Below are 20,940 nucleotides of genomic sequence, written 5' to 3'. Positions count from 1 at the left end.
CGAGGTGTGAACGTGACAGCGCGCTCGTCCCCTGCACCCAGAGGGGCCCTGCACTCACGGGCCGGCCGGCCTTGAGCCAGCGCCTCTCGGGGCGGGGCCTCCCAGCCAGGATAATGCAGGGCAGGGACACGGGCTGCCTCTCCAGCACCCGGACGGTGGAGGCGCTGCTGGCGATCTGTGGAGGTGCTATAGGGAGAGGAGACAGTGTGGGTACACGAGACTCCTGTGGGTGGGCGTCTGGGGGACAGAGGGCCCCACTCCCCACTGTCTCCTCCCCAGGGAACCAGGGGAAGCATCAGGACTGGGGACCCTAAAGGGTCAAAGGGCGCACTTCTTGGGGCACACTGCCCAGGAAGTAGGGGTCCAGATGCTCCTCCTGGAGAACCTGGCTGTGGACACACCTGTCCCAAAGGATGGGCAGTCATGGGGGGGGTGTCTCTGGGGGTGCCTGGTGTCCCCCCCAAACCCTCCTCTCCAGATCCACCAGCGAACCATGTCCAGTCACAAGGAGGTGGGCCTCTGCCTGGACCTTCCCGAAGACGTTTTGAGCTTCACAGACATACGGGGCCTGGTCTTCGGGAATCACACCTGAGGGGCAGGAAAGAGGCAGGCCTGACTGTCAGAGCACATCACGGCTCCAGCCCCCACAGGCTCCAGCTCCCCAGGTGCAGACGCGCCCTTGTCACAGTCTGGCCCTGCGGAGGTTAGGTAGGAGGGCTGGGATGGCAGGGAGGAGAGGGATGGGGGATACAGCCAGGCCTTGGAAGGGTGAGAAGGCCTCAGCTTGTTCATGTGTAGCATGGGGATAATTTATCAATAACTGCACCCTGTAGTGTGATTGGGAGGGGTCAATAGATAATGCAAATACAGTGCTCAGCATCCGGCCTGGCACACAGTAAATAGAAGCAGTAGTAGTGACGATGATGATGATGGTGATAATGATGGTGGTGATGGTGAGGATGGTGAGGATGGTGATGATGATGGTGGTGATGGTGATGATGGTGATGATGGTGGTGGTGATGGTGAGGATGGTGATGATGGTGGTGATGGTGAGGATGGTGATGATGGTGGTGATGGTGAGGATGGTGATGATGGTGGTGGTGATGGTGAGGATGGTGATGATGGTGGTGATGGTGAGGATGGTGATGATGGTGGTGGTGATGGTGAGGATGGTGATGATGGTGGTGATGGTGAGGATGGTGATGATGGTGGTGGTGATGGTGAGGATGGTGATGATGGTGGTGATGGTGAGGATGGTGATGATGGTGGTGGTGATGGTGATGATGGTGATGATGGTGGTGGTGATGGTGAGGATGGTGATGATGGTGGTGATGGTGGTGATGGTGAGGATGGTGAGGATGGTGATGATGATGGTGGTGATGGTGAGGATGGTGATGATGGTGATGATGGTGATGATGGTGGTGATGGTGAGGATGGTGATGATGGTGGTGGTGATGGTGAGGATGGTGATGATGGTGATGATGGTGGTGGTGATGGTGATGATGGTGATGATGGTGGTGGTGATGGTGAGGATGGTGAGGATGGTGGTGGTGGTGGTGATGGTGAGGATGGTGAGGATGGTGATGATGATGGTGGTGATGGTGAGGATGGTGATGATGGTGATGATGGTGGTGGGGGTGATGATGGTGATGATGGTGGTGGTGATGGTGAGGATGGTGATGATGGTGATGATGGTGGTGGTGATGGTGATGATGGTGATGATGGTGGTGGTGATGGTGAGGATGGTGATGATGGTGGTGATGGTGAGGATGGTGATGATGGTGGTGGTGGTGGTGAGGATGGTGATGATGGTGATGATGGTTACCACATATGACACTTAATATGTGTCAGGAACTGTGCTAAGGGATTTACGTGTATTATTCACGCAATAGCTCCTTAAGGTGGCCTGTTATTAAACCCAGGTGGTAGGTATCGTCATTATCACTATTGTGACCAGTTCAGAGTAGTGGGATGACGTGACCAGAGTCACCCAACTGAAATATGACCCTGCAACAGCCCGACCTATGGTCAGCACTGGGGGTCAGGGCCCTGCTCCCGGCCACCCAGTCTGGGGGCTGAGGGTGTCGGAAGCCATTCTGTCTCCCCTGCCCACCCTCCCTCAGCCCCAATCTCTTACTTTCAAAGAACAGCACTCCTGAATCGGGCCGCCCACTCCTGCTGCCCTGCCTGGGCCCCAGCGGCTGGCCATCTCCACGGCGCCAGGTGACCATAGGCGGTGGGTGGCCCGTGGCCCGGCACGCCAGGAGAGCGCTCCTCCCCAGTTCCACGGTGACATCCTGGGGCAGCTCGGTCAGCTGGGGCGCATCTGCAGGGAGGTGAGCAGTCAGCCTCGCCCAGCGGCTGGACCCGCCCAGCCCCCAGGGCACTGCCTCCCCGCCCATCGCTGGGGGGGTTTTCCCTCTTCCAGCCGCGCCCTCATGAACCTGACTCATATCCAGGGCTCCCGGGGCCAACTTGAGTTTGGCAGGGTCCACCCTGAAGAGCTCCTGAGGATGATGAAGCAGAGCAAGTGCCCTTTGGCAGGGTGAAGTCCTCATACCCTACATGGGGTCTCAGGGACCCCGCTTTGCCCAGCCAGACAGGGGAGCAACATTCCTGTTTCTGCTGGTTACACTGCCTGGGAAGCCCACCTCAGAGGGGCTGCAAGTCACCCTCAGCCACAGGAGCCCCACCAGCTCTGAGCGTCACCTCCCTTGCCCTCTTCCTGGGCCACGGGAGCTTCCTTTCACGGGTCTCCTAGACTCCGGCAACCATTTCCCAAACAGCCAACTTCGTGGGGAGATTCTAGCTCATCTTTACCTTGCTTCATCCTTCTCTGCTGTTGAACGTTTTGTAATAAGCACATAAATCTCTACTACAAAATCAAAACAAGCCTATTAATAACTTGACCTTATACTTTATGGTCCAAATGGGACACTTAAGAGTGAAAAGAGCCATATTAATAATTACACCAGGATAACAGATGCAAACAAGGGCAGCCCTGCTCACCTGAGTTATAAAACATCCAAGCAACACACGAGGATTTATTTCCTTAACTTTTGCTCCACACACTCTAAATCCCATGCCCTTCCACAAGGTAACCACTGTTAATGGTTTGTAGTGCTTCTTCCAAACTTTTTTCTAAGCATTGTCTTACTTTTATGATTGGGGGGGGGGGGGTGCGCATGGAAATAAGTTATTTCCCAAAACAGAAGCTCATGATCCTTTCCACCTTTCTGCGGCCAGAAGCAGGTCCAACGCCAGACAGGTCCAGGCCCTGTTCCCTGCAGCTTCTGGGCACTGTCATCAGGTCCCTGTCCCCAGACCCACAACCAGGAAGGTCCTCGGCCTCTTTTGAACCCATGGCGTCCAGCATTGTGGAAAAACCTCCACCTCTTTTGTTCTTGCTGTCTCTCTCCAGAAATCTCCCCCATCCATCCAAATCATGACATCAAATTTCCCTCTTGGCCTCAGGGAGTAGGGAAGTTCCAAGGAGATAGAAGCACAACTTGGAAAATCACTGCAAGGAGGAAGACAGTCTTGGACCCAACCTCAGACACCACCCGCACGTTGCTTTTCTTCCTCATTTGGGGCCTGGCAGCTGCCTCGGCTCAGAATCCAAGAAAGTCTTCCATCCAGGTGCCTCAGATGGCGTCACGGGTCCTGCAGAGCCTTGGCCCCGGGAGCAGAGCTTTGCTATTCCCCTCTTCCCATCCTGAGCAGAGCCGTGGCTCAGCTCCAGGGCCAGGTACCCCCAGAGCCTGCCTGCCCGGCTCTGCCCAGCCCACGACAGGGCCCAGCTCAAACCTCCCTCCTCCAGGCAGGCCTCGCCCTGAATTCCTCCCCTGAGAGAGGACAGCTGAATTATAATAGTAAGCAAATAACATGTACAAAGGGTAGCATTTGGAAAACCTACTAAGTGACAGGCATGGTGATGGTGCTTTTAGAGTTCATTCGTGGCCTCGATAAACTGATGAAGTGGGTATTATCACAACCCCATTTTACAGATGGGGAAACTGAGGATCAGAGAGATTAAGGAACCTGCCCCAGGTGCAGCTCAAAGTCAGTGGCAGAGCTGGGATCAGAGCCCAGGTCTGGCTGCTGCTAAGACCCAGGCTCTCAGCCACCACACCCCCGTACCCCCTAGTACTCAGGGGTAACCTGGCATCTCTTCCGTCTTCTTTCAGAGGTGAATCCCGACTCACATCCTGCCCAGAAAACTGTGACTCTATCTCCTGTGCAGCCATCCCCTTGCTCCTCATTGAAGTCCCCCAAATAAGGCGGGACCTCAGAACCCTGTACACCAGAGCTGCAGGTCCTCTGGTCTCCTCATTGTGCAGATGGGAGACTGAAGTCCGAGGGAGGGGAGGGGAGGGGAGGGGAGGGGAGGGGCGGGACGGGGCAGGGCGGGGCGGGGGCGGGGCCCACCCGCGGGGCCCACCCTGATCCTGCAGCATGTCGGGTGTGGGGACGGGTTCCCAGCCCCATGCCCTTTCCAGGGTCCCATCGCGAGGCTCAGCCACCTCTGCTTTCAGGCTCGAAGACCCCTCCTCACAGACTCTCAGGGGACCTTCGGCAGGGAGGGATCGTGAGCTGGCTCCACAGCCACCAGATTTCCCCACGGACAGCCCTTTGTGCCTTGACCTTGGGCAGGTTTCCGGGTCAGGAGCTGCGAGTGCCCAGAGACAGCTAGACATCACAGCAGCTGCCGCGCTCCCTGGAGAGGCCCAGGTCTCATCACCTGACAGCTGCGGCGCTTTTGCGGGGACGCAGCTCTGTGCGGGGGAACCGGGAACACCACAGAAGACAGAACAGCCCCACCAAGGATGCCAGCCACCAGGCTGGGAGGGGGCAGGACAGGAGTGTGTGGCCAAAGCTGAGACTTCCTTTAACAGCACTGCTGGGCCACTCCCTTCACCCCCAGGGACTTCCCAGCGAAGTGAAATTGACAGAGGTGATCCCTTCCTCTTACTTGGGCCCCAGGGCAAGGGACACCAGTCTGAAGGCCAGAAGCCTGGGCAGGGCCCCCCTGCTGCCCCTGCCCCACTGGACACCCGTGGATGAACCCCTTCACCACTCTGAGCCTCAGTTCCCCATCCAGAAAGAGGTAACTATTTTTACCCTGATTCCAGTACCTTAAAGTTCCAGGACTCTTTATCATTGTCTGGAGACCCTGTAGCCCCCCAGCCTCCTCCACCATCCCCCCAGTTCCCATGGCTCAGAGCCCTGGGGCAGAGCTGGTGGGGATGCACCAGCTCAGGAAGGAGAGCTCCAATCAGTCCTGACTCAGTTCGGTCAGAAGAGGGAGGGGGTCTCAGGCCCAAAGACTGTCTAGACAGGCAGGGTGGCCACGGGAGAGGCTGGCCTCAGCCCCTGCCCTGCACTTAGAGGGAATTCCAGGGCATCTGTGAATGAGACAATGCTGGGGATGGCCTCCGAATCCGCCTCCCGGGAAGACTCCTTTCCCCATAGAAAGATCGTTCAGTCGAGCCTGGAGCCACAGCCCCATTGGCCAGGGCTGCAGGATGACTTTCCTCCCTAAAAAAATATTTTAAATGATATTTTATGACTGTTTATAAAGACAAACACAATCCGGACTCGTTTTTAATCTATTTATTATTCTTCACTTTTTTCTTCTGATGGCAATAAAATCAGAGCCCTGTCCAGCAGCCCTAAAAGTATCATGGGCTCTGGGCCCTCGCCTGTTGTGCCTGATAGAGAAGCCACCCAGATACTGACCACACTGGCCACAGAGCCCAGCTCTGCTTCTCTCCTGCTCCCCCAGGCTGGCCAGGGGGTCTTTGCTCCCACAAAAGCACACCCCCTGCTCCCCTGCTCACTCACCCAGCAATCAGGGGCTTCCGAGTTGGGAATAAGAAGCAGAGACTAAAATGAGAGGATAGAAAGAGGGCTGAGTGAACAGCCACTTAGAGAGAAATCCAGCAGGGCAAAGGGAACTTAGCTCAGGGCAGTGTTAAAGTAATAGAAAGAGTGGGACTTCCCTGGCGGTCCAGTGGTTACGACTCAGTCTGTACTTCCACTGAAGGGGGCATGGGTTCGATCCCTGGTCAGGGAACTAAGATCCCGAATGCCGAGTGGCGTGGCCAAAAAAAAAAAAAACAAAAGTAATAGAAAGAGCACTGAGCTCCAGGAGCAGGTGCCAACCATGGAGACCAGTCACCAGCTGTGTGATAATCACTCCGCCTCACTCTGCCTCACCAGGCCCTTGTCAGCCTGGTCCAGCCCACAGGCCGTGTATTGATTATGTATCCTATTCAAGCCCTGAGTGAATCACATTATCTCGTTAAATCTCTCAAGGACCTTGTGAACAGCCTCTATCAGTATCATCCCCATTTTACAGATGACGAAAGTGAGGCTCATAAAGGTAAATAACTTGGCCAAACAAGCAGCAGGACCAGGACATTGATCCAGGACTCTTATCAGCCAAATGCCAGGTCCAGAGGGGATGCAAAATCACCTCGCAGGCTTGGTACACAAATACAGGCACCTGCTGGCAATACAGGAGGAGGCTGCCGTCCTCCCTGTGCCCCAAATACCACCAGGATGCCAGTTCCCAGCTGAACAGCAGGACGTGGGCACAGTGCCCACCCGTTCTCAGCCCTAACAGGCTCTGCCAGCCTGGCCAGGAAGGTTGCACCACAGCTGCCACCCAGATGGGCAGGAAATTGAATTTCCCACCACTGCTGCCAGGCCAGCTCACCCCAGACACACAGGTGTTGGGCCACTGTCCATGCCGTCCCTGACCTCAAGGCCAGAGGCCACCAGTGGCCCCGTGCCCCAGAAGCCTGCCTCTGGGATGTCAGCCATCCCCCCCACCTCTCACCTGGGGAAATGGCCCCAAGACCAATGGCTAACAGGTGAAGGAACAGGCATGTCAGCCTGGGCCCCAAAGAAATAAGGTTTTGCTGGACAGAAATTAGACACAGAGCAAAGGATGACTGCTTGTAACCATGCCAAGGGCAGCCCTCCCTGGAGCACCCTCTCTGCTCACCCAGAACCTACCGACTAATCACAATGACAGTGACATTTGTCAGAGCCCATTGTGTCCGAGGCCTTTCTTATCTCTCACTCACACAACATCCAGAAATATCTTGCAGGTGAGGAGCCCGAGGCTCACAGTGGGGAAGCAACATCCAAGCCCACCTTGCTGGGAGCATCAGGATCAAGTCCAGGGGCTAAAGGCCCGGACCCTGGGTTCAGATCTCAGCTCTGCCACTCACCAGCTGTGTGACTTTGGGCAAGGCACTTAACCTCTCTGTGCCTCGTTTTCTCCATCTATAAAAGGGATAATGTAGAACCCATCTCAAAAGATTGTTAAGAGGATTATATGTTAGTACATGAAATGTGCTTAGAGCTGGCCCTGGCATGTGGCAGATTCCATGGAAGCCTTATTATATTTTTATTATCAGGCTCTAGGCCTATGGCTTTCCATACCCACCCCACCCCACCCAAGAGCTCAGCAACACACTGCACTCTCGATAGGGAAAGTCTGAGCACATCAATCTCCTCCTTAGAAAACTCTCACCGCCTCCACAGAACAAAGCCCAAACTCCACCAGGCTCCCTAGCCCAAGGCCGGGAGTGACCCAAAACTGGGCAGCTGCCCCGGCCTCCCCTCCCCACCCTCTCTATGCCTCACTTGCTGCCTTGCTTCTCTTGCCATGGGGAGATCGGCACATGCTGTTCCCTCTGCCTGGAACACTGTTCCCTCTGCCTGGAACACTGTTCCCCAGCTCGTCACCTGACTGTTTCTGGGTTCAGCTTAGACATCACCTCCTCCAAGAAGCCTTCCTGGCCTCCAGTGTTGGCTTAGCCCCCTTCTCTGGGCACAGGACCCAAGGATGCCACTTCCAAATTCTCAGTACACTGAGTGTTCTAATGGTCTGTTTACCATCTCTCTTCTGGACACCAAGAACAACACAAAGGCAGATGCCATTGTAGCCCCAACACAGGGTCTGGGGCACAGGGCCTGGCTATCAGGTGACCACATGTTGGAGGAACAAATGATGGAACAGATGGGGAGGATCCCCAAGCCTGAGTTGGCACTATCTCCCCCAGGGCCAGACCCTCCTGACTGAGCCTCACTGGGGAGCCCCTTGGCCATCCCACCCGGCCCAGTCAAGTCCATTCTCTATTCTCTGCACTTCCCTAGAACTCCCAGCACCTGTCTCTCCCATCACGGCCGCAGTCAACCCTCAGAGCACAATCCGCTCCGGCTCAGCACGCCAAGGAGCTGTGCCCACAACTTCCGAGCAATTCCCAGTGCCCAGGATCCAGGCCTGGGACTTAGACATCATGACAATCACAGCCAAGGCCATGTACCAGCCACAGAAGAATTCAAACTTCCCATCTGTAAAAAGGGGATAATAGCTTCTCCCTTTATTAAGCACTCACAATGGGCCAAACCCTGTGCTAAGCATTGTGTGTCTGATTTCATTGAGGCCTCACAGCCACCCAACAAAGGAAGTAGTGTGGTCAGCTCCATTTTACAGATGGGGAAACTGAGGGTCAATGATTTGACCAAAGCACATAGATGGTAAGTGATGAAGACAAGACTGGAACTCAGGTCTCAGGGATGACGACACCCATGCTGGAACCAAACTATCTCTGTGATGGGCAGTGACCCCTGCCTCTTGGGATTCTCACACTTGAGTGGTCCCTCCCACTCACCACATACCAGTGTTGGTCTGTGTGACCAATAGAATATAGTAGAAGTGATGGTATGTCACTTCCAAGACTGCGACTGGTTATAAAGACTGCAGCTTCCATCTCGGATGTTATCTCTATCTCTATCCCTCTTGACTCACTTTCTCTGGGAAAACCCATGTCCCAAGAAGGCTTCTGGAGAAGCCTATCTGGGTAAGGGACAGAGGCCTCCTGCCAACAGCCACATGAGTGAACTTAGGGTGGATTCTCCAGCCCCAGTCAAGCCTTCAGATGACCACATCCCCGGCCAAGGTATTAACTGCCATCCCATGAGAGACCTGGAGCTAGAACCACCCAGCAAAGCCACTCCCAGAATCACAGAACCATGAGACAATAGATGCTTATTGTTTTAAGCCACATAGTTTTAAGGCAATTTGTTACACAGCAAGAGGTAACACATACACCATCTCCCTCTAAAATCCCTATCCCACGTGCTCTGGATCCAAATGATGCAAATACCCCACTGGCAGGCTACATGGTACCACTCTCTCCCTCCCTGCTCAGAAATAGGGCAGGTGGTGGGGGACGGGGAAGGGGGAAGGCAGGAGGGGCAGGGCAAGTGGGGACAAGGTGTACACTCACGTCCAACCTCCAGCCGGATTTCTGCAGAGGCATCGCCAAACTCATTGACAGCTCGGCAGGTATAGACGCCAGCATCCCTCTCCCGGGCCACCGGGATTCGCAGCATCCCAGAGCTGGAGCCCTCAGAGGCCAGAATCATTTCAAGACCCTCTGGACCAAAGATGAGAAAACATCAGGCAGGGAGGTATCCATGGTTACCACAGGAGGCCAGGGGATCAGGCTGCCTTCCTGACCCTGGGTTCCTGCAACTCCACAAAGCAGGGACTTTCGAGCAGTGTGGGTGAGGGAAAGATTTCCCCCAGAATCAGGACCCCTATTGTTTAATGAGTACAGATTTTTAGTTTTGCTAAATGTAAAGGGTTCTGGAGATGGATGGTGGTGATGGTTGTACAACAATGTAAATATACTTAATGCTACTGAACTGTATACCTAAAAATGGTTAAGATGGTAAATGTTATGTTAGGCGAATTTTGTCACAATTTTAAAGTCAGCACCCTTGGGTCCAGTTCCCTGAGCCCCTTTGTTGACCACGAGTGAGTCTCAGCCTGTTCCCTTGCATGCGGCAGGTTCATCACCCAAGAACTCCTTGCCTGGGCCTCCCTCCTGGCTCCCCACCCTCTGCTCAGGTGCAGACTGAGGCTTGGATCAGCTCTGGGAGGAGCCCAGGGTCACGGAGACAATCACTCTCCCCCCAGTTCTGCCTCTTTGAGGCCTTATTCTCATTTCCCTTGTGCACTGTTCCCCTACCCCAACTCCAGGCCTCCCCCTCCGGAGGCCTGAGGGACCACCCTGATTCTGAACTCTTTTTACAACTTAATATTTTACACTTAAAATTGTGGTACATACATATACATAACACAAAATTTTACCATTTTAAGCATTTGGAGTGTCCAATTCAGTGGCATTAAGTTCATTCACATTGTCACGCAACCATTCCCACCACCCATCCACAAAACTTTTTCATCTTCTTAAACTGAAACCCTGCTTATTAAACACTAACTCCCCATTTCCCCATCCCCCAGCCCCTGGCAACCACCATTCTCCTTTCGGTCTCTATAAATTTGCATATTCTAGGCATCTCATATATGAGATTCCACTCAAATAACTGGAATCATTTAATACTTGTCCTTCTGTGTCTGGTTTATTTCACTTAGCATAATGTTTTCAAGGTTCATCTATGTTGTGTCAAAACTTCATTCCTTTTTTCCAAATTAAGAAAAAATTTTTTTTCTTTTACTTTTTTACTACTTAAATACACCATACTAGAGCAAATGTCTCTGAAAATATCATAAATAAAAGATTTTTTTCTCCATTCAGCAAATTAGAAGTAGGGGGAAATTTCTACACAGCAGCTGCTATGATCCTGATTTATTTTCCTTTTTTTTTTTGCTTTTTTTCATTCTTTTTTTTTCTTTGCCATAGGAGTCAAATTAAGAAAGAATTTGAATTTAATTTTAAATAAAACATAAAATTTATTATCGTAACCATTTTTAAGTGGCAACTGTATTTTCATCATTGTACAACTTGAATTTCATTCCTTTTTAAGGCTGAGCAACATTCCATTGAGAGATCCCCCTTTATAAAGGGGCTCCCGGGCTGGGCTGGTAGAGCTCTCAGCCACCACAGGCAGTGACCTGAGCACAGAGTAAGGAGTCCTGAGGCCTCTGCCACCACTAGCTGGTGACTGTGGACAAAATGCTCAAACTCTGAGCTAACTCTGCCTGTCAATGTCAAGGTGAGGCTCTGACAAGATCACAGACAGGTGTTGCAAAGGCTGGAGTGCATCCAGGTGGGAGATGCCTGTGCTTGAGAAGGAGTCCAGTGTTCTGCCCCTGGGAAGTCTGAGGCAGGAGCCCCAGGACCCAGGTCCACTGGTGCGGGCGCAAGAGCAGCTCCTGTCATTCAAACTCCAGCTCCGCGTCTGGCACAAACAAAACCCTCTACACTCGTTAACTCAGGAGAGCCTCAGAACAGCCCTCTTACCATTACTGCTAGCTCTCAGATAACCACATCGCCATCGTCACCATCATTAAGAACACTGAGCCCTGCCCGTGTGCCAGGCTCGTTCTAAACAATTTGCACATATGGACTCATTTAATCCTCATACAACCACCTATCTTTGACTTTCCAGCTAAGGAAGCAGGCTCAGAGATACCAAGTCACTTGCCTGAGGTCACCCAGGGGAGCCAGAATTCAAATCGAGGTCTATTCTACATCCTGCTCCTAACCACGGAGCCAACCTGCATTAGCTGCGTGGACGCCGGCCTGGGGATGGGAGTGGGGCTGCCAGAAACGGTCCTCTCTCTCCAGACACCCAATTCGGAGTGCCCCCCACGACCGTCCTGGAAAGCTGACCCTCCAGGGCCCCTCCCCCCACCCAGTGTACCTCGATACCAGATGACCCGGGGCGGAGGCACCCCGGACGCCTCACACGCCAGCACCACTTCCTCCCCGACGGCGGCCAGCACCACCGCATTCATGGCGGAGACGGACGGTGGGTCTGTGTGGGGAGCAGATGGGGAATTGGGGACCAACCCGCAGACTCCCTAGAGAGAGAATGCAGCTGCGGGAGGGGCGGCGGGGACAAGGTGGGGCTGAGCGCCTGCCTCCTCCCCATCCCCCACCAACCGGGACAGTCACCCCAGAAAGATGTAGCCTCGGCTGGTTTCTAAAAAGCCAGTTACTCCCGGGACCAAACCCGCTTTTGTTCCTCATTGATCTTGAGATAAAAGCCGAAATCCTACAAGGTTCTAAAAGGCCCTACAGGGGCTGCCTGCCCCCTCCCCCGCCCCCTCACTCCAGCCAGCCTCCTTGCAGCCCCTTGGGCAGCCCGGACTCATTCCCACCTCCAGGCTTTTGCCCCACCCGATCCCTCTGCTTGGAACGCTGCTCCCGTTCCCATCTGCGGCAAGGGTCTGGTCCTGTGTGTACTAGCTGTCTCCCTCTCTGCCCGGGGCACGTCACTCCATCACACCACCCTGCTCTGCGCTCGTTCTAGTACCTTCACCATCTGAAAGCACCTTATTTATCTGTTTGCATGTTTGCTTTGTGCCTCCCCATTAGAATATAAGCTCCACCTGGATGGGGACCCTGTGTTCACTGCTGTAGCCCCAGTGCCTGCCACACGGTAGATGCTCAATAAGTATCTGGGGATGGGAGGGAGGGAGGGAGGGTGGGCTGGAGATCCTTCTCCTGCAGATACCCTTGACCCCAGTACCTGCATAGTAGAGGGTGACTGTCTTCTCGTCTGTGCCAACGTCATTAGCAGCCTGGCAGCTGTAATTCCCAGCATCCTCTGGGGCCACTCCCTGAATGATCAGGGTTCCCTGGGCATCCACGCGGACTCTGGAGTCGTGCCATGAAACGTGTTCAACAGCAAGGGGCTGGTTAGGTCGGGTCACATGGGGTTGCCCCAGTCATTTTTAATAACAAATTAACTAACGACATCACTGGTGACACCATTCTACACTGACCGCTTGCTCTGTGCCAGGCTGTGTGTTCAGCACTTTACGTATGTTCTTTTTTCATTCATGGGGCTCAGAAAGGTATGGTGACTTGCCCAAGGTCACACAGCCTGAATGGCAGAGGCAGAATTCAAGTACAGGTCTGTTGGATTCTGCAGCTGTAGCTCCTGACCCCTGAGCTCACACTGTTATGTTTCCCAAGTGATCTGTCTCCTCAGCCTCAAATCATCCCAGGAAGAAGGCAGGGCAAATGCTACTCCCCCATTTATATTAATAGTTAAGAAGACTGAGGCTCAGAGAGGTCCCCTGGGAGTCCACCTGTTCCCAGTCCCAGACCTCCAAGCCCTGAGCCCTCACCTGCTGTCCTCTTGCAGGGCATGACCCTCATGGCTCCAGGAAATGTGGGGTGCAGGGTATCCAGAGGCCGAGCAGCTGACCCTCATCTCCATGCCCTGGGAAAAGCGCTGTGACCTGGTGTGGATGCTGACCTGTGGGGCCTCTGTAGTTCAGAGAGTGGACAGGTGGGGAGGAGCTTGTCAGAGCAGTTGTGCTGTCCCAGGCACCCAGCCCTGGGCCCCCGGCCCCTCCCGGCAGCCACAGACGGTGTAGACAAAGGAAGCAAAGGTCCCAGGGGGCCTGGATCCTTGGGAGCGGCTTGCTGGGGAACTGGGGAATGTTGCCAGGCACATCCCCAGGCCACACGGGGACCTGAATTCCCAATAACCCCCAGTGCGAGGCTTGAGCTCCCTGGATTTCTGCTCTGAGCTGAGCACCCTGAAGAGGCTTAGGGAGCTGTCGAGATGCCAGGGCTGGAGACCTGAGTGGAGGTCTGCCCAAGTATTTGCTGCAAACGTAGGTTCTATCCTGGCCCTCGGAAAGCTCACAGTGCAGCGGACTTGTCACGCTCAAACAGACATCGTGGGCCATCTCATCTAGACACGGCAAACACGCCCCTCCCGTACCAGCGGCCTAGATATGGCCTCAGAATCCTTCTCAACACACTCTAGGCAATCAACAGTCACTAGCATAAGGGAGAAAACTTGTTCCAACACACTCACTTTTACACTTGGGGAGATAGCACCCCAGGGAGGAGGATCTGTCTAAATCCTCGGTGGACCTAAATCCTAGGTTATACCTAATCCAGGCACCAACACTCCCGACGTGGGTTCTTCCCACTGCCTCCTCCACCCCCATCTGGTCGGTGCTACCCAACCCCTACCAAGGACGTCTGATCTCTGGGCTTTCGGAAGTTTCCACTGTTCCATCTCTGTCCTGCATATTGAGAAGGGTAGGTAATGGAGGTGTTCAATGGCAGGGGAAGAGGACAGGACTCAATGAAATTGGCTTGGCCTACAGCAGTAGAAATTTAGGTCAGATATGAGGATGAACTTCCCAACAGTGAGAACCACTACACTTAGGCTGGAAGGCTACAGAATCCTCTTCCTCTGAACGTTGAGAAAACACTGAAAGGGCTGACATTGCCTGCCAGAGGTGACGTCTGGGCAGAGGGATGGATTGATGGACTATGGAGGGAAATGCTAGGTATTGTGTTGAATTGGGAGGACAGCAGCCTCACCTCGCACCAGGAGCCAGACGGACGCCCTCGTGACCCCGTTGGAGTTGCTGGCCATGCACTGGTACCGCCCGTCGTCACTGGGGGTTATGTCCCTGACCTCCAGAGACAGGTTGGCCAGCTGGGTGACTCTGCCCGTCGAGGCCGACAGGACTCGCCAGTCCCGGACCCACGTCAGGTTGTAGGGGGCCTCGCCCAGGACCCGGCAGGACAGAACGGCGGTCTCTCCAGAGGACACGGTCACGTTGGGGACAGGGACCACCTGCGGCGGGGGGTCTGCAGGAACAGGAGTACAGGAGGCACTGAGGGGTTGACACAGGGAGGGGGCCATCCTGCAGGCCCTGGTGGTGTCCAGACCCCGGAGCCCACCGCACTCCTCAGGACACATCAGCCAGCAGAGCAGTTCACCAGCATCTGCTCACCATGCCCGGACGGCGCCACCCCACGGCCATTACACACCCGTCGAGGGGGCTGCGTGCATGCGTGCGTGCGTGCGTGCGTGTGTGTGCGCATGCGTGCGTCTGCACATGCGTGCGCACGCCTACCTTCCACACAACACCCAACTGCGATATTAGCAAGAGCTACACCACTCTTCACACCCTTTGAGCCAATAATTCCGCCCTGGGGGATAAAGCCTCGGAAATCACCCTCCAGAGGGAAAGAGTAACAAGTACAGAGCGATTCTCTGTACAAGTAGCAGCCAAATGTGGAACTAAGGAAGGCCACTGCCCCAAAGGAGGGAAGAGCTAAGAAACCCACACTCTCAACAAGAAAAGGTCGTAAGAAGTGGCAGGTCAGAGACCGTCTATCCAGGGACAGTCTGCAGGACCTGCAGGAAAAAAGCTGGATCCACATGTCAATGACCATGATGTGCAAGTATACGAATGGGGAAATTTGACTCCGGACAAAATATAAGTAGTATTAAGGCATTACTTACTATTCATTTTATTAGGTGTAATCATAGAATCTTTATTATACGGGAAAATCTATGTTTTTAAAAGAGATACATACTGAAATGTCAGGATGCCTACAATTTAGTTTAAAATAGTTTAGCCATATCTGTGATAACCTACAGGAGAAAAGAATCTAAAAAAAGAATGAATATATGTATAACTGAATATACATATATTCAGTTATATGTATATAAAGAATATATTCAGTTATATGTATAACTGAATCACTTTGCTGTACACCTGAAACTAACTCAACGTTGTAAATCTACTACATTCCAATAAAATTAAAATTTAAAATAAAATAGTTTGGCCATAAAATGAAAAGGCAAATATGGCAAAAGATTAGCAATCATTAAGTCTAATAAATGCACGTGCAAATTTCCTTATACTGTTCTACTTTTCTGTACTTACCATTTATAGTAAAATATTTGCTGACCCACTACAGTGTTAGATGACAACAAATCAGGTTGTTTTAAGTACGTATAATACTATCCCATTTTTGTTAAAATGCACACATAGATAAAGGTCTGAAAGAAAGTAAATCAAAATGCTATCATTTTGATAGAACAGAGGGATCACAGGTCATTCCGATCTTTTCTGCTGGTTTATATTTTCCAGTCTTCCTACAGGGAGCATGCGTGATTTTGTGTGAGTTTAGGACAACTTAGAGTGGCTGATCTCTCCCTGTTCTTTGGGCCCCTTTTCTTCTCTTCTCTTCAAGACAGCTTAGGTTCATTATTTTAAAAATAAAGCCCATTCATTTTAGGAGGGTCTGTGGCATTGCCAGCCTCCCTGAGCTCAATGGTGCCATGGCGGCAGGACCTGGAAGCATTAAGGGTTGGGAACGACGGGATGGACGGCGGCCCCTGTGAGGGCCTGGGGGCTGGCCAAGAGGTCAGGGGTGGGATTGAGGCTGGTGGCAGGGGACACAGCCCGAGCTGCAGCTGAGACTCACAGGCCATTCATGGGTGAAACAGCCCAAACGAGGAGGGGGTGCGGGGAGCCAGCAAGCAGGTGCAGTGTGGGCATCAGACTCTGGATGATGGACAGGCCCCAGCAGCTGGCTGGCATGCTTGCCCACAGATGGAGAAACCCTGGGAGGAAATCCTAGAGAGAAAAATCAGGAAGGGGGTGGGGAGGGGATACGCGGACAGGACCAAAGAGACAGACCTGTGACGACAATCTGGGCCTTTGCTCGTCCAGCCCCAGCCCTGCTGACCGCTGTGCATTCATATGTGCCTTCCTCAGCCTTGGAGGCCCGTGGGATCTCCCAACTGCTGTTCCCTGACCCCCTGTGGACAAAGAACAGCTGGAGACACACAGTCGCACGGCCCCCAGCCTCGTCCAGACACTGGGGGGCTTGGTCCCCTGAATCTTGCCCAGAAGGGAAGTCACATATCCTCCTGGAGACTTGGTAAGAAGAGGCAGACGGCCAAGGACATGCCAATCCCATGATATGCTATGTGACTCTAAGTGCCTTCCCCTCTCTGAGCCCTGGACTTCCAACCATAGCGGGGAGGGTCTCAAGAGGGTCCTTCCTGCCCTGACCAGCACAGAGCTGGGCCTGCATGGGTTGAGTCTTCAGAAGCTGAGGAAGGCCCATCCCATGAGGATGGCCCAGCAGCAGTGGGAGCCTCAGGGAACCACCCTCCCCCATCCCTGGCCAAGCTGGGAGGTGCCCAGGAGGACAATATGACTGAGACCAAGGTCCCACTCCTGCCACCCACTCCCCTTAGATCCCTCCAGGGCATCAGGCCCCCAGGAGCCCTGGGGCTGGGAACAACGGGCGGCCCTCAGCCACTCACTGAAAGTGCCTCTCCTCGCCCAGTCTGGCTCCATCCCGCCGCAGCTGTAGCCAGAAGGGGAGGGCGCTGTGCACAGAGCAGGAGATCACCAGGGGCTGGTGCAGGTAGCCGTGGATCCTGGGGGGCATGCTGACCAGGGGGGCACCTGTGGGCAAGGACCAGCACTCAGGATTCCTCCAGTGACACAGAGACCCACAGGGATGAGCCCGGGGAGAGAAGGCCGGGATACAATCTCTGGCACCACCATCCAGTGGTCACCAAGAGCAGGTCGCGTCGCCTCCTGAAGCCTCAGTTTCCACCTCTGTAAAATGGGGTTAATTGGGTTACTGACCTCATCGTGTTGCTGTGAGGAGTTGGTGAGAGATGGGGTGTGGAAAGCACCTGGCACATGCACGTGGCAGGACCGGCTCCGTCAATGAAAACTCATGGGGTTTTTATGGTTTGTGAGAAGCCTGGCCAGGACGGACCAGCCTGTGCCACCATTTTAGCAATTCTGTGGGGCAGAGAAGTCAAACCAGCCCTGAAATCTGACGAAGTGCTACCCAGACAGGACTCTCCAGGGGTGTGGGTAGGGCTGTGAGCCTGCTTGTCTGGCTGGAGGGTCAGTTTTACCCAAAGTTGTGGGAGGGAAACCTTTTTTATTGAAAAATAAGCATACTTGGAGCATGGCTGTGAATACAAAATTCACACGCATTTTTGAGATAAAATAAGAGACTTCCATGAAATCTCACAGCTTGGGATGAGCCTCTTGGGAACCCCATCAGATGCCACTGCCCCCCTCGCCTGACCCTGGCCTTGGGGTGATACATATTCTTTCCTTGGCTCTTGGAATTACTTCAGTGGAAAAGTCTGAGAACTGTCCCCCAGGGTCAGTCTTGGACTGTCAGTGCCTCACTGGGAGATCACGGACGTGTGCTCAACCCTCGCACTGCCCTCTTCCCCCATCCCCACCAGAAATGCTCCGAGGCTGAGGCAATGTGCCAGACCTCCTCTGAGCATAGAGCTGGAGGTGGGAGGGCGGCGGGTGACATCATGCTACAGGCTCCCTGCCACCTCCCAGGGGAGAGGGGCGTTGGGCCATCCAGCCACGTCCTCAGCTGCGTGCACAGCAACCACCACTCACCCCCACGCACTGGAAGCCTCTGCCGCGCCAGCTCCGGCTCCTTCTTTCTTGAGCTCAAAGAGCCCAGGGACCTGAGGCCCCGCCCTCCCCACCCCCATGTCTCCAAACCCAGAGCCTCCTGCTCTCAGTCAAACTCCCAGCCTCCCAGACCCGGAAAGTAGGGGAGGCACATCCCCCCCCGCAACCCCACCTCCACACTTGAATCTACAGCTGACATGGAGACCAAAAGCCAGCGCTAAACTCAAAACTCTGGGAGCCATCTGAAAGAACAGGAGAGAGAAACGGAGGCTGCTGAAACTGCTTCCTGAAAATTCCTCCTCAAAGCTGTAAAGGCCAAGGGAGGAGAAGCCCAGGGGCCGCAGCAGGGGAGTGGAGGCCAGGAGACTGAAAGAAGGGGTCCCAAGGCCCCCGACCCTGCCCTGCCCCACTCGGGTCCTCCAAGTCCTCCACCTCGCCACCGGCACATTGGCACCCTCCCTGCATCCTTAAATGAAGTGGGATGACCCCCAGCAAAGTTGATGATGGAATGCCAGTGTCATCACCTCTGAACTCCTCCCCGCTCACTGCCAGGGGAGGGGGGAGTGGGCTGGAAGAGGGAACGAAGCCCAATAAGGAGGCCGATGGCCAGTGAACTCAGACCCCACCCCACCCCAGGACCAGAGGCAGATCTGGAAAGCCAAAGACTTTGCCCTGACCTCTGGGAGCTTCCAACCCGGATGGCGAGACCTCAGGGACACACGGGAAACCAGCAAAAGCCACACACATGGGAACCAACACAACATGACCTACAATGACGTCACAGTAACAGCAGCCGTGTGGAGGGCCCCGGTCCACGGTTCCCACGTCCTGTGTGCAGCCTCTTGAGTACCCAAGAGCCGTCTTGTTATGTGCATTAGCTTATGGAACCCTTCGAGCAACCCTATAAAATGGGTGACCTCGGCTTCCCCAGCTATAAAATGGGGACACATCTCAGAACTGGTGTAAGCATTCAATGAGCTAACGCATGGCAAGTGCTTGGCCCAGGACTGTCCCACGGAAAGTGTTCAAAATGGTGACTAGATTAGTATTACCATGATTTTGACTATGATAGTAATTATGGTTAGGGAAGGGCATACCCATACCCACTGCCCTGCCCACTGCTGTGTCTACAGTGCCTAGTACCATGACCGACACAAAATGAATGTTGAATGCACAGGTGGATGGATGGACAGACAGACGGATGGATGCATGGATGGATGGATGACTTTGCAGCAAATCCTTCAGCTGAAGGCTACATCTGAAGCATCTCAGTATTTGGCATAATGCCTTGCAGAGCCTGCTGCCCAGAGAAGTTTAATGAAAACATATTTCCTAATCTAATCCAATCTAATCTAATCAGGAAAGCCTTCCGGAAAGAAATGAGCCTCCAAGGGAACCAGGGAGCTGGGGGTGGTAAGAGCCAATGACTCACCTGGGGCCACCCCACCGTAGGAAACTCCAGAGACACGGAGGAGGGGGTTTCCCTCATGGTCCTTGCCCTTCACCTTGAGGTAGAAGCGCTCCTGGGGGGTGCGGAAGGACGGCCCGCCCCACAGCTGGTGCGTGGATCCGTTGGAGAGGAGCCGCGTGGGCAAAGTCAGGAGGGACCGCCCTGAGCTGTGTGAGAGCTCCATCGAGTCCAGGCGGCCGGGCGCCTGCAGGCCTGTGGAGTTGATCACCAGGGAGATGGGCACCCCTGCAGAGGGAAGGGCGAGGAAGGAGATGCTGCCATCTGTGCTGGGCTCCACGATCCTCCCCAAGCAGGGGCTCTAGGACCACAGTCAGAGACCAGCCTGCTTGGCCGGCCGTCACTGGCCCCCTCACCTTCTCTTCCCTGGGCTAACTAATGCTGGGTGGGATAAGCAGAGAAGCGGGGGCTTGCTACTGTCCGTGGTCCTGAAACACCAGTGTCCCTCCAACCCACGGCTTCCCATGGCTACATCCCCTCCACTGTGCAGACTGGGGTGCTCACTGAGCAGAACTGGGAAGGGGTACCCCCACCCCTGCCCTGCCACTAACTCTGGTGCTGGCTGCCGTCAGGCAGGCTCTGGGACCGGCCGAGGTGAGACACACGCCCCGGTTTGGGAATGCTGACTCCTGCCCATCCTTTCCCCATGCTCATCTTTCCTTTGGTTTCCTTTTCTATCTTGTTGAAATGTACTTTCCACACTATCCCAGGACAGACAGAACTGGACTTGGGTTTTACAGTCTCCTAAGTTGATGTGGGAACGGTCAGGTCGCTCCCTTTGCAGATGGCTCTTCATTGTTTTTTCTCCTCTCACTGATCATAAACCGGGGACCAGAGGATGTGGTCCAGGAAGTGCCTTCACATTTTTGAAAAAATATCAAACAATCTGGAAGGGGCATATACAAATCTAGAAGTCCAGATTCCTTTGAAGAATCAAGCGTGTTAGTGCTGGGCACCATTCCCACGTTGCAACAAGCAGCCAACGGCGTGTAGCAGCTGTGTCTGTGGCCCAGACCCCCACTGTCCAGTTAGCCACAGCCTCGCCCACTCCCTGGTGCCCCTGGCACTGAGACCAATCGCTATTTATCATTTGCAATTGCCCTGCTGTTTCTCTGCCCCTTTTGGATGTCTGGGACCCACATCTTTATCAAAAGCAGAAACCAAAGAAGGTCACAGATGGCCCCCTTCACCCTCTTCCACTGGAGACTGGCCAGTTTTCAATCCCCAC

General features: G+C 54.0%; 1 protein-coding gene across 2 annotated transcripts in view; it reads right to left on the bottom strand.

Moving 5' to 3' along the window:
• HMCN2 (hemicentin 2) overlaps positions 1-20,940 on the bottom strand; it is a 154,877-nt gene that overhangs the window by 102,031 nt on the left and 31,906 nt on the right. For both annotated transcript variants that reach the window (XM_082400654.1, XM_082400653.1), the window contains exons 8-18: positions 19,677-19,940; positions 17,104-17,248; positions 16,469-16,590; positions 14,349-14,621; positions 13,130-13,271; positions 12,526-12,653; positions 11,695-11,808; positions 9,309-9,458; positions 2,138-2,326; positions 493-588; positions 59-186 (exon numbers count right to left, since the gene is read on the bottom strand). In XM_082400654.1, coding sequence (XP_082256780.1) covers positions 59-186; positions 493-588; positions 2,138-2,326; positions 9,309-9,458; positions 11,695-11,808; positions 12,526-12,653; positions 13,130-13,271; positions 14,349-14,621; positions 16,469-16,590; positions 17,104-17,248; positions 19,677-19,940 — 1,751 coding nt within the window. The remainder of the gene's footprint in view (positions 1-58; positions 187-492; positions 589-2,137; positions 2,327-9,308; positions 9,459-11,694; positions 11,809-12,525; positions 12,654-13,129; positions 13,272-14,348; positions 14,622-16,468; positions 16,591-17,103; positions 17,249-19,676; positions 19,941-20,940) is intronic.

This window comes from Balaenoptera borealis (assembly GCF_965194805.1).
Source record: "Balaenoptera borealis genome assembly, chromosome: 8".
Taxonomy (NCBI): domain Eukaryota; kingdom Metazoa; phylum Chordata; class Mammalia; order Artiodactyla; family Balaenopteridae; genus Balaenoptera; species Balaenoptera borealis.
Note: the sequence above shows the minus strand (reverse complement) of the source record. Positions and strands in the feature narration are given on the sequence as shown.